This window comes from Gasterosteus aculeatus, chromosome Y (assembly GCF_964276395.1).
Source record: "Gasterosteus aculeatus chromosome Y, fGasAcu3.hap1.1, whole genome shotgun sequence".
Classification (NCBI taxonomy): domain Eukaryota; kingdom Metazoa; phylum Chordata; class Actinopteri; order Perciformes; family Gasterosteidae; genus Gasterosteus; species Gasterosteus aculeatus.
The window spans coordinates 1,726,969-1,740,567 of NC_135709.1; the positions used below are offsets into that span (position 1 = coordinate 1,726,969).

The 13,599-nt window shown below is 50.0% G+C and overlaps 1 protein-coding gene across 14 annotated transcripts; it reads right to left on the reverse strand.

The window, feature by feature from the left end:
* Positions 1-1,295: 1,295 nt before the first annotated feature.
* On the reverse strand, positions 1,296-12,744 carry anln2 (anillin, actin binding protein 2). 14 transcript variants are annotated; one of them, XM_040163311.2, is made up of 24 exons: positions 12,619-12,727; positions 11,043-11,146; positions 10,743-10,901; positions 10,241-10,336; positions 9,461-9,645; positions 9,213-9,305; positions 8,492-8,576; positions 7,155-8,279; positions 6,475-6,818; positions 6,304-6,371; positions 6,027-6,156; positions 5,809-5,944; positions 5,274-5,450; positions 5,044-5,170; positions 4,859-4,907; positions 4,718-4,771; positions 4,609-4,641; positions 4,501-4,522; positions 4,275-4,384; positions 3,436-3,489; positions 2,944-3,030; positions 2,651-2,758; positions 2,410-2,543; positions 1,296-2,266 (listed from the first exon to the last, which is right to left on the reverse strand). In XM_040163311.2, the coding sequence occupies exons 2-24, from the start codon at positions 11,116-11,118 to the stop codon at positions 2,101-2,103; spliced, it is 3,618 nt and encodes a 1,205-aa protein (XP_040019245.2). In that variant the 5' UTR covers positions 11,119-11,146; positions 12,619-12,727; the 3' UTR covers positions 1,296-2,100. The 14 variants fall into 14 exon arrangements, with proteins under 14 accessions (XP_040019245.2, XP_040019246.2, XP_040019247.2 ...); XM_040163312.2 differs by having other exon boundaries at positions 11,043-11,124; positions 12,619-12,723; XM_040163313.2 differs by having other exon boundaries at positions 12,558-12,631.
* Positions 12,745-13,599: the final 855 nt, after the last annotated feature.

The following is a 13,599-nucleotide window of genomic DNA, read 5'->3' on the forward strand; positions in this document are numbered from 1 at the left end:
TCTCAGCCCTATTAGCTCAGAATATTCGCCTCAGCGTTGTGATGTAAAAGCTTTCAGAAAAATATGTATATATGTGTATGTATGAGGTAACAAAACCATCTCCATGACAACTGCGCTAACCCCAGGGGCCTGCAGGGTTTCGGCCTCGTGATTCCTAACTTGTTGTTTTGGTCTTCGTCAGCTGTGTGATGCTGCTGCTGGAAACGAAACAATCCTTTAACCTTCCTCCTGTTGAGGGGGGCGCGGGGGCAGGGGGGGAATCGTCTTTTGTTTGTCCCAAAAAGACCGACCACCCCAAGCCTCTGCCACTCCGTGCCAGCTCCATCACAGCCGCGAGGCGAGGAGCCGAGGCTGGACGCCAGGATGTTGTGCAGTCGGGTGTTCCTGTCAGGGCGGGGCCCTCGTCGCTGACCAGCTGTGCCCGGCCAGCGTCTACAAGCCGGCCTTGAGGGCTGTAAACAGGAAATAAAAAGGTGAAGTCCAACAATTCAGACCCGATGGCGGCGATGGAGCTTTGGTCCTTTTGGACCGGCTGGCATCTAGTGCCACCGTGAGGACGCACTTTGTTCTCTCGTGCAATGAAAATGTAGAGAAAACAGTCAGAATGAGTCAGATCAGAGTTTTAAGACCTGACTACGAACATTCCAGAAGTGAAAAATACCTGCAGCGGTTGACCGTATAGAACCTCCTGCAGTACCAGGTTACACGGCTGTATGAGCTGCACCGACCCCCCCGTGGCTGTAACCACATCGGGTTCCGTGACAGCCAGCAGCGCCGGCAACCAGAGGAGCCGAGGGACTAACAGGAAGTCTAATTCCAGACCACTTCCTGTATGACATTCCTGAGCGGAGCCGCCTTCCTGCCGCTCTCCGACTCGACTATCGTACGTATAGCGCGACTATGGCTCCCCGCCGCAGTGCTTTATGTGTGCAGCCGTATGCAAACCTCAGACGCCAGTTTGTCTGAGACCGCTTCAAATGACCGTGACGCTGAGAGCAGCACTACCCAAGATGAAGAAAGAGGAAATATCTTTATATATATTATATTTTTTTATTTATATATAAATATATATATAATAAAAAATAATAGAAAAAATATATATATATATTTTTTATTATATATATAAAAAAAAATAATTTTTTTTTATATATATTTATTTTTAAAAAAAATAAAAAAAAAATAAATAAAAATAAATTAAAAAATAAATAAATATATATATATATAAATAAATAAATATATATGCCCCGGCTTCTTCGTGAAAGACCCCTGCTTGTATTAGTCAAGGACGTAAACCGTTTCGTAGCCATTTCAATCCATTTATTGTACAGACAGCTCCAATGAATGCATAGAAAATGAGTTCACATGAATATTGTGTAGAGCAAAGAGGGACAGACGGACAGGTGGACGCACACGTAAAAGGAGACAGACATCAGACCAAAGACACTACGGTCATTCTTCTGTCGTATGATGCATAACGTGGGTTTATATGCCACCCGAAGGGCTCATACGTGTGCGGTAATACAGGTGGGGTACCTGGAAGAACCCTGCGAGGCCGCGGGACGGAGAACCAGGCGATTGTGGCATTTGAAACTGTTCACAGCCAAACGTCCCCCATGATGGACACGCCAACAGGAGCAGCGCGTCCTCACACCTCTCCCGCCTACATTAGTCCTTCAACACTGCACATCGATACACATTGTTCATCCTTCGAACGGCTACAAAAACACAATATGATTTGCAATACATGTGTAAATGATCTCAAATATATATAGAAGCTAACAAAAGTTTTCCTGTAGCTTCCAAAAGTGACAAAATTTTCTAGCCAAAAAAGGCTAAAGCAGCTGATTCGCCCCCCAAAATGTCAAAACAAAACTAGTTCCAAATCAAATAATGAAGAAAATAAGAATATGAAAGTTAAAAAAAAAAAAAAGAATGATTTCAGATTAGGCAGGAAATAAACGATGGGAAAATCAAATAGATATAGATCTCTTAAAAAGGAAATAATATATATTTCAATTGCTAGACAGGCGATGAAGAAGAACATCACCTGCTGCCACTCGGAGGTAAACAAGGTAAACTACGAGGAGGCGGACGTGTGATTCACAGAATGCTCTCCCTCAGCTTCCCACTGCTGCACGCGTCCGACTGACCGGCCGACACTGGAGCTGCAGACGTTTGCCTCCACGTGTTGAAGTCCAACAGCGACTGATTGAGCTTCTCCATCCAGTCCAGACTCTCCTGTTTGCTGTCGGCTGAGAACCACAACCTGAACAACAACAACAACAACAACAACAACAACAAGCATCAGCGTGGTGAGAGAGGAAACAACTCGCAGGGCGAAAGGCCTCCTACGAAAACATTGATCACAGTCCACTTTCCCCCCCCCCGCAGAGGTCAGTGTCCCCTTACTTGGCGCCGGCGTCCTGCTGCTCGGGGACGCTGCTGACCAGCTCAAAGGTGAAAGGTCGGGCACACGCGTCTCTCTTCACGCTGCGGACGCAGCGGCTGCGGGAGCTGGAGAGGGAAACGCTGCCCTCGGCCTCCTGGGACGTGGGCACAGGGAACAAGGCAGTGGCTGAGGAGCGACTCGGGCTGTGGGGGGAGGGGGGTGGGGGGGGTGGGGGGTGGTCTACCGGGGTTCCGTCCCTACCTTGCTCTCTCGGTCGTTGGGGTTGTTCCAGTGAAACATGTCGCAGCCCACCAGGACAAAATATCGGCGACGCCACACCCCGAACCCACCGACCAACTCGAACATCGTCTGGAAACAGATCCACAGGACAGAGAGTTCGACTTCGCCGCTCCACAAAAACAAACTGCACCGGGGCTCCTAAACACAACCCCCCCCCCCCCCCCTTCTGTCTGTAAACATGGGTCTGGATCAGGGGGTGAAAAGGGTAACGGTGTAATCGTAACGTAGCCAGGCAGGTTTCACACATCACTGACCAGGAAGCCTTGGTGCTGGACGTCGGAGTGACCGTCGCTGTCCAGTCGCAGGTAGATGTTGCCCTCCAGGGGCGAGAGAAAAGGCACCTGCAGTCGCCGGGGGGGAGGAGGGGGGGAGACGCCGCGGTTAAACGTGGAAAACAGGGAGAGCAGCGGGAAACGGGAAGAGGACACGACTTCTCATTCCAACATTCTTAAAAAGAGCGGCCACCTGGAATCCAACTACTCGGACCCGTTACGCACGACAAATAGGCGTCACCGCGGCAACGGCTGCTGTTACCGTACATTTCAGTGAGAAATGTGCAGAGAATAAAACGTCAAAAGGTTTATGCACCAGGAAGGAAATGTCCCTCTAATCTCTAAAGTCAATGCAGTAAGATTGTCTTTGATTTTTGACAAACTTATGAAACAAAAGTTGCTGCACAAACAGATTTCATATCAGCGCCAGACGAACACGGTAAGTCGGCAAAAGGCCGACAGCGGCGTGAAGACCTTTTCCTGAAATTCCTCCCCGAGCAGCCTCCTGATTTTGCCATCAAGTTTCATCTGAGGGGGAAGAAGGGAGACAGAGAAAGGGGGTGTGTGGGGGAGGGGAGGAGAGGGGAGACACGTTACATCACCCGTGAACCCGCCCATGTGTGGAAACATCAGACAGAATCCCAAAAGCACCAAACGGGTGGAAAGCGGTGCTGAATGAGTCACGCTTTACCTCCCTACGACTAAAGAACCCTCCAACTTACCGTATTTTCCGCACTAAGAGCCGCACGTAAAAGCCTCAAGGCGCCAAAATGTTTCAGTATGAAAAACCAAAAATAATAAATATCTAAATAAAAAGGTATCTCACAAACTAGTTATTCCGCCCTTAAGTGTCGTAAACGGCGTCTCCCTCACGTCCCGCCTTGTTGCGCGAGCTCTGACTGTAGAGAGAACCCCCATTGGTCGATTTCCGATCTCATAATTATCCTCCAAATACGCCCATTTTGAGCCTTTGGTACGATACGTCTCCATTTCCAATCTGGCGACACCGAGCAACCCGGCCGCCGCCACTAGTTGCGTCGTGTGCAGCACGTGGTTTGTGAAAGAGAAACAGAAATATCCCACGAAGCAACATCCCGGACGTCTTTGGGGATCCCTGCCGGACGCATTTTTTAGGTCTCAAAAAGGAGGACATGTCCGGGGGGAAAGAGGACGTCGCCGTATAGTGCGGAAAAATACGCTACAGGAGATTATAGTTGTTTTACATCGCTGAAAGTCTCCAGCAGCCTTTTGGTTGTGACCAACAGTCACGCGTCAGACACTCAGACGTCTAGAAACACGCCGGCAGCCGTTACCTTATCCAGGGGGAACTTGCTGTGTCCCAGCGAGGCCAAGGTGATCTGATGGGAGCCGACCAGAACAAAGTTGCTGGAGCGAGAGGCGTTGAGAGCAGGGGGAGCCGCAGCTGAAGAGCAGACAAACACGACTTGAAGCAGTTCTTTTCGTGTCAGAAGACTCGCTGGCATTTGAGCGCTTGGAGGAAAGGATCCCTCCTCGTGCTTTAACGAATACTCCACTTACATGTCACACTGTTACTGGATCTCTGTGGCAAACGGGGAAAAAAACGGGGTTCAGGTGCAATGTGGAAAAACGGCCGGCGCGAAGCGCGGGACGGGACGGGACACTCACCGTGATGGTGTTGAGCAGCTTTCTTGGCGTGACCTGAGGAGCAGAGGACAACATAACGGACGCCGCCGGTGGTTTCACACCCGGCTCATTATCGGCCCCACTGACTCACCCGCGACTTGGTGGAGGTCTGATCCGCGCTGGACTTACTCCCCGACACGTGCGACTAGAGGGACAAGGCAAACGACAACGCTGATGTTCCATGACTGTGCAACGGGCGCGGCCGATAGAAAGGGAGGACGTGTCGTCTCACCAGGCTGTAGACCTCGACGTCAATGGCAAAGGTCGAGCGGATGTCCTTCCTACGGGGTTAAAAACACGATTACATGCAATCGTCTACAATCACATCTGGGTCGTGGTTTTAAAACCTCATCCTCGGTTGTTTGAGCTGAGCGGCCGTGGAGGCGAACGAGACGAAGTCCCCGCAGAGCAGCTTACAGCGTGACGGAGGTCTGGAAGGAGATGGCGTCCCCGCTCTGGGCGTCGGCAGCCGTGGCCAGCGGCGTGGCGACCACGTTGCACGGCCCGTAGCGGATCAGCACGAAAAAGTAGTGGCTTGGCCGACCTACAGTGTTCCATAGGACGATCGTTTTGAAGCAAAGAAAGGTTGTCGCTTTAATCCTGAAAATCGCATCGGAGTAGCGTGCACCATGAGGCCGGGCGGGTACCTGTGCGCTTGTGGGAGGAGCAGACAAACTCCACCTTGAGAGGCAGCTGGATGTCTGCGATGCGGACCGTCCCTCTGCAGGGCTGCTGGGAAACGCGCTCGCCGTCTCCTCCGGACTCGGAGGTCCCCTCCTCCCGCAGCCTGGACACCTCCGCCAGCAGGGCCGAGCGCCTCTCAGCTGAGACAACGGGGGACACAGGGGGGGGGGGGGGGGGGCTGTCAATCAGTCCGGCTTACATCCATCCCGCGGCCAACGGCGTTAGTTCATCAGCTTTCACTCAAAGTCGCTTCTATTAGAGGTCCTCAAAAGCAAGAAACACACGATGAAACTAAACTACTGGATATTTCTGTGTGTCAAAGGCCTTTAAATAAACCCGACCAACAATTGGTTGATATTTACACAACTGGGAAATACTTCCGGCACGGAGGGGCTCAGATACTCAAATGCCGGCTTTCTTTTCCAACCAACAAATGGATGGATGCGTCTTATTCTGCGGTTCTCGTTATCTAACGTATGAAAGATTAAAGAACCTCACAGGAGACGAGGAGGAGCTTCTCGGCTTCGGCCTCCTCCAGCGAGCCCCGTCCGTGCTCCTCGTCGGTGCAGCAGCTCAGGGCCTGCAGGGTCTGCTTGATCATCGTCTGCAGCCTCGCCGCTTCCTCCCGCAGCGCCTGGACACACGGGACATCAGCGACACTCCGCACACGTTTACTGAGTAACACGTAAGAGCTCACGACGCGGCGTCGCCCCCACCGTGATCTTCTCCTTGGTGCTGACGGAGGTCTGAGGTCGAGGCTTCTCTGCAGCTCGTCCCCGGACATCGGAAGCGGCGCTCGGCGCGGCGGGCAGCGCGCTCTGCCGTTGTGTGCGGTAGTCCTCGATACTGAGAACACCGGGAAAAAAAACGAACGGGACAGAAGACGAATCAACGAAAGGGACCAAGTCGTAAAGCTTCACCGTCTTTCCGCTGTGAACCGTCACGCAGCTTCGATGCGTTGGGCCGAAGACGGGGGGGGCAAGTCGTCGTTACCTGTACAGAGGAGGAGGCGGGGGGCGCTCGCCTGGGGAAGGGTCGCACTCGTGGCTCGCCGCCCGCCGCTGGTGGTCAAACACGGGACACATTTTTCTTCACACGGGTCTTGAATTGATACACAGGGGAACTCAAAACGTCGCAACAGATCGAGTGGCAGGTCCAACGTACCAGGGGGGTGACCACGGCCGCCACGGACCGACTGAGAGGAGAGAGGATGCCGCAGGGAGGGAAGGTCAGCTCGTCGCTGCTGCTTTCAGGCCTCCTGCTCCCATCGCACGGCTTTTCCTTGGACTCGCCGCCGCCATCCTCCTCCTCCTCCTCCTCCTCCTCTTCCTCCTCCTGCGGTTCGTCTGGCTCGTCCTTATCCCCGGGGGAAACGCCAATGCCACTGTCGGGGTCTTTATCTCCCCTCCTCTCCCCATCCACCCTTCCAGCACATTCCAGCACCTCCTCGAACATCTGGTCGATGATTTGGGACGTATTGGTGTCATGGGAAGAATTCAGCTCAGCATCTGTGGGGGGGGGGGGGAAACAAAAACACACGTTCACAAAAAGGTGTGAGGGCACCTTCTGAAACCGAAAAACCAACTGGGTGTGAAAGTGAAGAACTTAAGAGCTTCTTATTTCGTTCCCTCTCCTGTGAAACACCAACTGCCCACATACCCAAGCTGAATGATTCGGGGAGACACCCAGTTCTCTAAATAACGTCCGTGCACGTGTGAAGGTGGGAAAAGCATGTTGGGACGTCTAGACACCCGGCGAGTCCACTGTGTTTCCAGTCTACCCAGTTCGCCCCCCCCCACCCCGTGTGACCCAGGAGCTTCTGGTAGTCCCCGGGCCCGTCTCACCGTTCGTGCCGCCGCCGCTTGCGCCGGACCCCGTGGAGGCGTTCGCCTCAGACCGGGCGGAGTCGCCGACGAGCTCGGGCTCCGGGGCGAAGGCGACTTTCTTTGGGCGCCCCGCTCCCTCCGCTTTGAGGGGGCCCGGCCCGTCTGCACCGCCCCGCCTCCCGCCCAGCGCGTCCCGCTCCGTTTGCTCGCCCTGCGAAAGGTGATCCGACCCCGCGACCCGCGTCGAACTTCCATCGGCGTTTGATGACGCCGCCTCAACCTCCGCTCCGCGCTCGACGTCTATCTGGAGCTCCGTGCAACCAGTCGGCGTTTCCGCCGGAGGAGAACCCTCCGTTTCGCGCTCGCCGCCGCCGCCGCTGCTGCTGCTTCTGTCCGACTCGACATCCGTGTCGTCTCCTTCGATGCGAACTGACCGGATCTCATTTGACTGTCGATCGGCCCTTTCAACACATCCGCCTACGTCTTTCTGGCTTAGTTTTATGATACAAACATCGACGTCTTCTGTGCCCGCTCCGCCATGAAGTCCCCCACGGGACGCTTTGTCTCCACCCGAATTAGACGGGCGTCTTACGGGTTCATCTGAAGAGCTTTGGGACTCCTCAGGTCTACAATTCCCGTCTTCCTGCATCTCAACGGGGCCGTCCCGCGACTGACATCCCCCATCCGGGACGTGTTCTGCGGCACAACCTGGTTCCACTTTGTCCACTCTGGATGATTCGAACTCTCTCTCCTCCTCCTCCTCTTTGACAAAAACGTCCTCCTGTTCTCCATCTGCAACGGACTCTTGCCCGTCTCGAGGATATCGCCACAAACGCAGCTCCCCATCCTCCGACAGCTCAATCCCCTCTCCGCTGCACGAGGAGCCGCCTCCTCCGTCGCGCCAAGACAATTCGGTCGCCATGGAAACCTCGACCGCTGCCACACTCCGCCCCTCGCCGAGAGGGGCTTCGGAGAAACTCTGCTCCTCGTTGAAGCACAACCTCAACACCGTCTGTGGTTGTCGGGTCCCCGACGGCCCGACTTCATTTCCTTCCTCCTCCCCGATTTCACCCCTTTCCTCCCGTCCCGGGAGCAGCTGCTCCTTATTGGAGCGGTCAAGCTCCACGTGAGCGTCACAGCCACCTGTTGGGAAAGCAGTCTCATATCTTAGCAATACGATAGCCAGACATTTGCATGCATTTGTTCGTACGAGAGCCCCAACCTGGATTTTTTGGGGTACGATCATCAACGGGGGGGGGGTCAGGCAACAGCGCAAAAGCACTCAACAAGAAGGCTGCCATACTTATCAAACTCGTTAACCAACCAAAATGACCGTTTGAATGCAAAGGCCTCACCGGTGCCACGTGAAGATCGCTCCTCTTTACACGCCGTGATCGCGTCAGAGAAGCTGCAGTCCTTCAGCCCAACGTCACAATTCCTCTGCCGGAAGCAATGGCATCAGCACGGGGGGGAAAAAACAGAAACGAGAGGCGGTTATGCAGAGCACGGGTTTAATGTTCGTCAAGGCAACATAATCACAGCAGATACAAACGCGAAAGAGAAACGTAATGAAACAGTGCATCTTGCAGTTGAGTTGCCGTCGTCGGTTATCCAATGACACTTGTCACTGCCCTGATACGTAGCGGCCACATTGCGGCTCAAGGCGTGACCAGAAAGAGGAGGGCAAGTTGGTCACAGAATCACATGCAAAGGAAGCGAATGGACTCTTCCTGTAGGTCCAAGAACCCGGTGTTCACATGCACTGACGTGTGAAGAATCCTCAAAAAAGAACAAGCTCACCAAGTATCCAAACAGACAATCACGTCCACAAAAGCACATTGAAGCAGGAGTCACCACTGGTCTGCAGCGCATGGTGCCCTCACTGTAGTGAATGCACTACATGCCACCTACTTGTAAATGTAATAACTATCGTATATCACTAGATATTTCTCAAGAACTAAACTTCCCCCCATAGGTTCATATAAATGGCAGTGGAACATTGTATTCAAACACATTAGACAGCAAAGCTGAAAGCGAGTGAGTTTGGTAGCGAGTCTACGAAATCAACAAACCCACCCGAGTCGTCGCGGGATCGGAGATGCTCCTCTTCAGCCAGGCGTTCTCACTGATTGGTTGGAAAGGCAACTGGTTCATCTCCTCTTCTCGTTCCTGATGAGTTCAACCACGACAGACATTCTTCAGTTCTTGTTCCACGTGATATGATGCGTATCGGTGACTTCTCTGATCGTTCGTTTGGGTTCATTCGAGTACGAGAACTAGAACGGCGTTAATGCATTTCTGCAGACAAAGGGTCCTAATCCGACCTGGTGGATGCGAGAAGCCTGCTTTGAGCTGGGTGCTGGAGTGCTGTGGAGTTTCTGCTGAATGGCGGACACGAAGTCGGAGCGGGTCATCTGGGGGGTGGTGGCCGGGCCCGTCGTTCGAGCGGTAGAAGCCCGGAAGTCGGGCGACTTAAAACGCTCCAGTCGCTGATGAAACTCCGCCTGACCTGAAAAGGAAATCATTTATTTAGACTCAAACAAAGAAAGAAAATAGGAAAAAAAAATCAAAGTGCCTGACGACACGAGGAGCCTCGACTGGAGCAGCAGTGCATCTGCAGGAGGTTTGGCACATTCAACACGCTGCACTACTAATCTTTAGCGTCCACAAAACTCATATCAACGGGAGATGGAATTAAGAAAAGACGACAACAGGAGCTACGCCTGCCAGCCGTCATTCAACGTCACATTGATTCTCTTTAAATACGAGTGAATGGACTCACTGTGGATTTGTAGCATAACGCAAATACTCGTTACGTAAAGATCCTAATTAATCAAAATAATTCAGAGAAACGTCTGGTCACTGTGCTGATTAAATATAGTTATGGCACGATTAGAAAATATCCTCAATTTGCATCAGCACACTTTATCAGGCTCCATTGTAACAGCTAGTTAGCTAAATACAGAAGAAAGTGTTTAATTATAAACCGTGCACTTTGCCAGTCGGTTAACGGAGAATGCGTGTAATAAACCGAATCAAAACCCTGGATTCTGTGATAAGCATCATGTTTTTTTTTTTAATGTGTTGATAATTTGCATCCTCACCAATGGCAGCCTCTCTGAAGACCCTTCCATAGGGGGGGACTGACGGGCTGCACCCCCCAGGATCAGAAAGGCACCGCTGGGCCAGCGGAGATGCCCCTAAAACATCAAAACTACAATATTTATCCAACACACCGACACGCTGGATCCTCACTGATTGTTTAGCACCGTCACAGTGGTCGTGAATCCAGGAACTCCAGCTCGACTTGGCTGCCTGGCGTGCCACCATTTATAGACTTTGCTGTACGCATTTGGACGGATAAACACTGTGTTATTTCCACCAAGCTAAAGGCAACGCGTTCTAAAAACAGCAGCTGTGCAAAACAGCATAACGTTATAGGGCTTTTTGTTGAATCCTTCTGATGTGTTGATGTCTTTTCATGGTCATTTCTGGGGCTGTAGACTGTGATCGGTATGTTGAATTGCAGTGTTGCAATTAAGTGGACCCAAAATGACAGACAGTGACTATAAGCACGCCCGCATCAACAGCAAACGGTCGGTTTACCCTCTCGTCTTCGGCTGAGCTGCTGGATCCTGGACCGGACTGACGGAACCATCGGTGTGTCCGGCTTGGAGTAGAACTCCGCCTGGAGTCCTGACGAGGATGGTTTTGGACTCTGACCGGCCGCCTCCAGGCGCCGCCGCTTCTTTTCATCGTTCCCCTCTGACGTCACAGAGACAAAAGTCAAATATCCTGCAGAGGACTTTTGTGATTTGGATAAAGATATGAGCCCGTTTTCGGCAATTGCTAATGTTGTTCTCTACTATTGGCCCATCAGTGCTTTTAATGCAGGCCGAAACCAACCTGATGTGGAGGGGACATTGTCTTCCCACACGGGTTCTCTCGGTCTTTTTAAAGCACTGTTCTCCTTCTCCTCCATTATGAGCTGCAAACAGTGAAATCACTGACTGAAATCATGAGCAAAAGAGTAATAATATATGAGATGATATCTTTAGAATGTTACTGCGGTCACCTCAGCAGGCACTCAGATTTACATGGTCAAGACAGACCGAGAAAAACATTCTTACTGTAACAATTTAAATTTTCTGTTTGTACAGAAATAAATCTAATGTGTCAATATATGATCTGCAATAAAAAGGCCTTTCCAAATAATTCCAGACCATGACTGATGTACATGCGAACTATCCGTACAACAAAAATAAAATATTTTTACTGTATAAAAAAAACGTAAAAGTCCTATTTTTATATATTCTAGCTGCAATAAAAAGGGTTTTCTAAAAGAATTCCAAAAAAAGAATAATCTACATGTGTAAAGGACCTCTCCGACTACTCATATACCGAAAATGAAATAATTTTACCTTACAAATTTAGAGATTTCTCCAACATGAGAGTCCTATATTTGTAGGTTCCAATATTGAGATATTAGCTTTGTGAACATACAAATAGAAGACTTTTATTTCCGAGAAATCTCTAAATAAATTTGTACAGTAAAAATGTAATTTCCGGTATATCGGAGATGTCATTAATATACGAAGTCATTGTGTGGAATTATTGGGAAAACCAGTTTTAATGCAGCTCAAATATTGAGAAATACGCTTTTGAAAACGGAAAATACACTACTTTTATTTAGAATAATTCTCTTAATAGTTGTACAGTGGACATATTTCCTTTCTGGTATTTTTCTCTTTGACAAGCTAAATTAAGAACATGTTTTATACTAAATGTGAACATAATTCATTAGATCTCGTCTCCACACTACGCGATTAGTAAACGCTCTTGTTCTGAAATCCGGATGTTACGTCACCCGTCGTTCTGCGCGCGCGCTCCCGATCTGAGCCGTTTAGATGCGTTTAACGTGTCAGAATACAAGTGAGTTACGTCACGTAACGTTAAATAAATTACGAATAACAACGGTATCAAACCATTGGTAAAGACGCAAACCAACGTTGGCTTTGGCATGAAAAGCTCAAATGTTTCAAGCTGGCGCTCAGACGGTTTCACACCGAGAGGAAACGCTAATGTGGGATAAAAACGCGCTGCGTTTTACCAAAGTTATCTCAGGTCATTAAAACACGCCGTGTAACGTCATCACGTTACCAACAATAACGCTGAAATAACCACACATAGTTGAATTAGTAAGCTGGCAAAGTTGTCCGTCCTCGAGCAGTAAAAAACTTAACTCGAAACATTGCTAACGTTAGCTCGCTAGCATTAGCAACGCTGTCATTCGATTCAAATCAGGGAGGCCCATTTCAAGCTAATCCAACGGCTAGCTATCCAAGATTGCCAGCGCACGGTTAGCTTAGAATGATACTTGACGCTGCATAGCATATGCTAACCATATGTACCTGGTCTTACCTGAAAGGAAGTCTGTAACTACCGTCTGTAATAACAGGTCAACTGAAAAACAGAGACAAACCTTTTTGTTGTGCAGTGATTTCAATGAGTCTCCTCCTTCAACTTTGAATTTTACCGGCTTCTTCTGACGCCTGCGTGCATAGAACTAGAGTACCGTAAATACACCAAGGCAGGCGCAGAGGAATCCGGAATACCCGCCCATTGGCTCGCGCTGAACAGCTGGGAGTGGGAGGGAGGGGGTTTTACCGTACTCACTAAACTAGACACGCAAAACCAGATTCAACAACTAGTATCACATATTGATCAGATACATGTATCCATCTATCTATCTATGTATGTGTGTGTATTTACGTTTATGTCTATGTGTACCTGTACACCTCTGTGTATGTCTCCGTTTATGTCTGTGTATGTGCATGTACACATACGTCTATGGTGAACTCCTCTTCCTCCTCTTCCTCGCCATACATTTTAAGGCCGAAGCAATCTCTGCCGGTTTGACTTTTTACCTTTTTTTCATTGATTGTTGATCAATGAGTGTGTTCATTTGTTAAGCAGCAGTGCAGCCAGTGGTTTCCCATGACTATTTCCTAACAATAAAATTGTATGTATTGAACTAAACCTTTTAAATACAGTTATGGCATTTACCATAATAATCTAAAAATAGTTTTATTCAGACTTTTTGTGTGGCCCCAGGTCAGGAACCCCTGAAGTAAGACCTGAGTAAGATCTAGATCAAAACGTTGCTGAATACAATGTGTGGCGACACCGAACGCCATGACAATCTTTCCACCAACTACATACAAACAGGATGTAAAGATAAACAGTGTGTTTGTGTTCTATGCGTGTGGAGAGTTACTTGGAATCTTCAGCCCCTGTTGTGTGTCCCTTTGCAGTGGAACTTCTGAGGTGTCGTCTGGGGAATTCTTGACATTTTGTTTACTTGATGGACAGGGTCGTTACCTCGATCCCGCCACCAGAAAACGTCCCACAGAGGTGCGTCCTGGTCGGCGTTCACCGCAGAATGGGAGACACTTGTGTCAAT

What these genes read in the sequence shown, in the direction of transcription:
- anln2 (XM_040163311.2), bottom strand. Translation starts at nt 11,118, where the DNA reads ATGGAGGAGAAGGAGAACAGTGCTTTAAAAAGACCGAGAGAACCCGTG. An exon ending in GAAGCTCCTCCTCGTCTCCT is followed by an intron (nt 5,451 to 5,808) that starts GTGAGGTTCTTT and finishes CCGTTGTCTCAG; the next exon opens with CTGAGAGGCGCTCGGCCCTG. An exon ending in ATCCAGTAACAGTGTGACAT is followed by an intron (nt 4,385 to 4,500) that starts GTAAGTGGAGTA and finishes TCTGCTCTTCAG; the next exon opens with CTGCGGCTCCCCCTGCTCTC.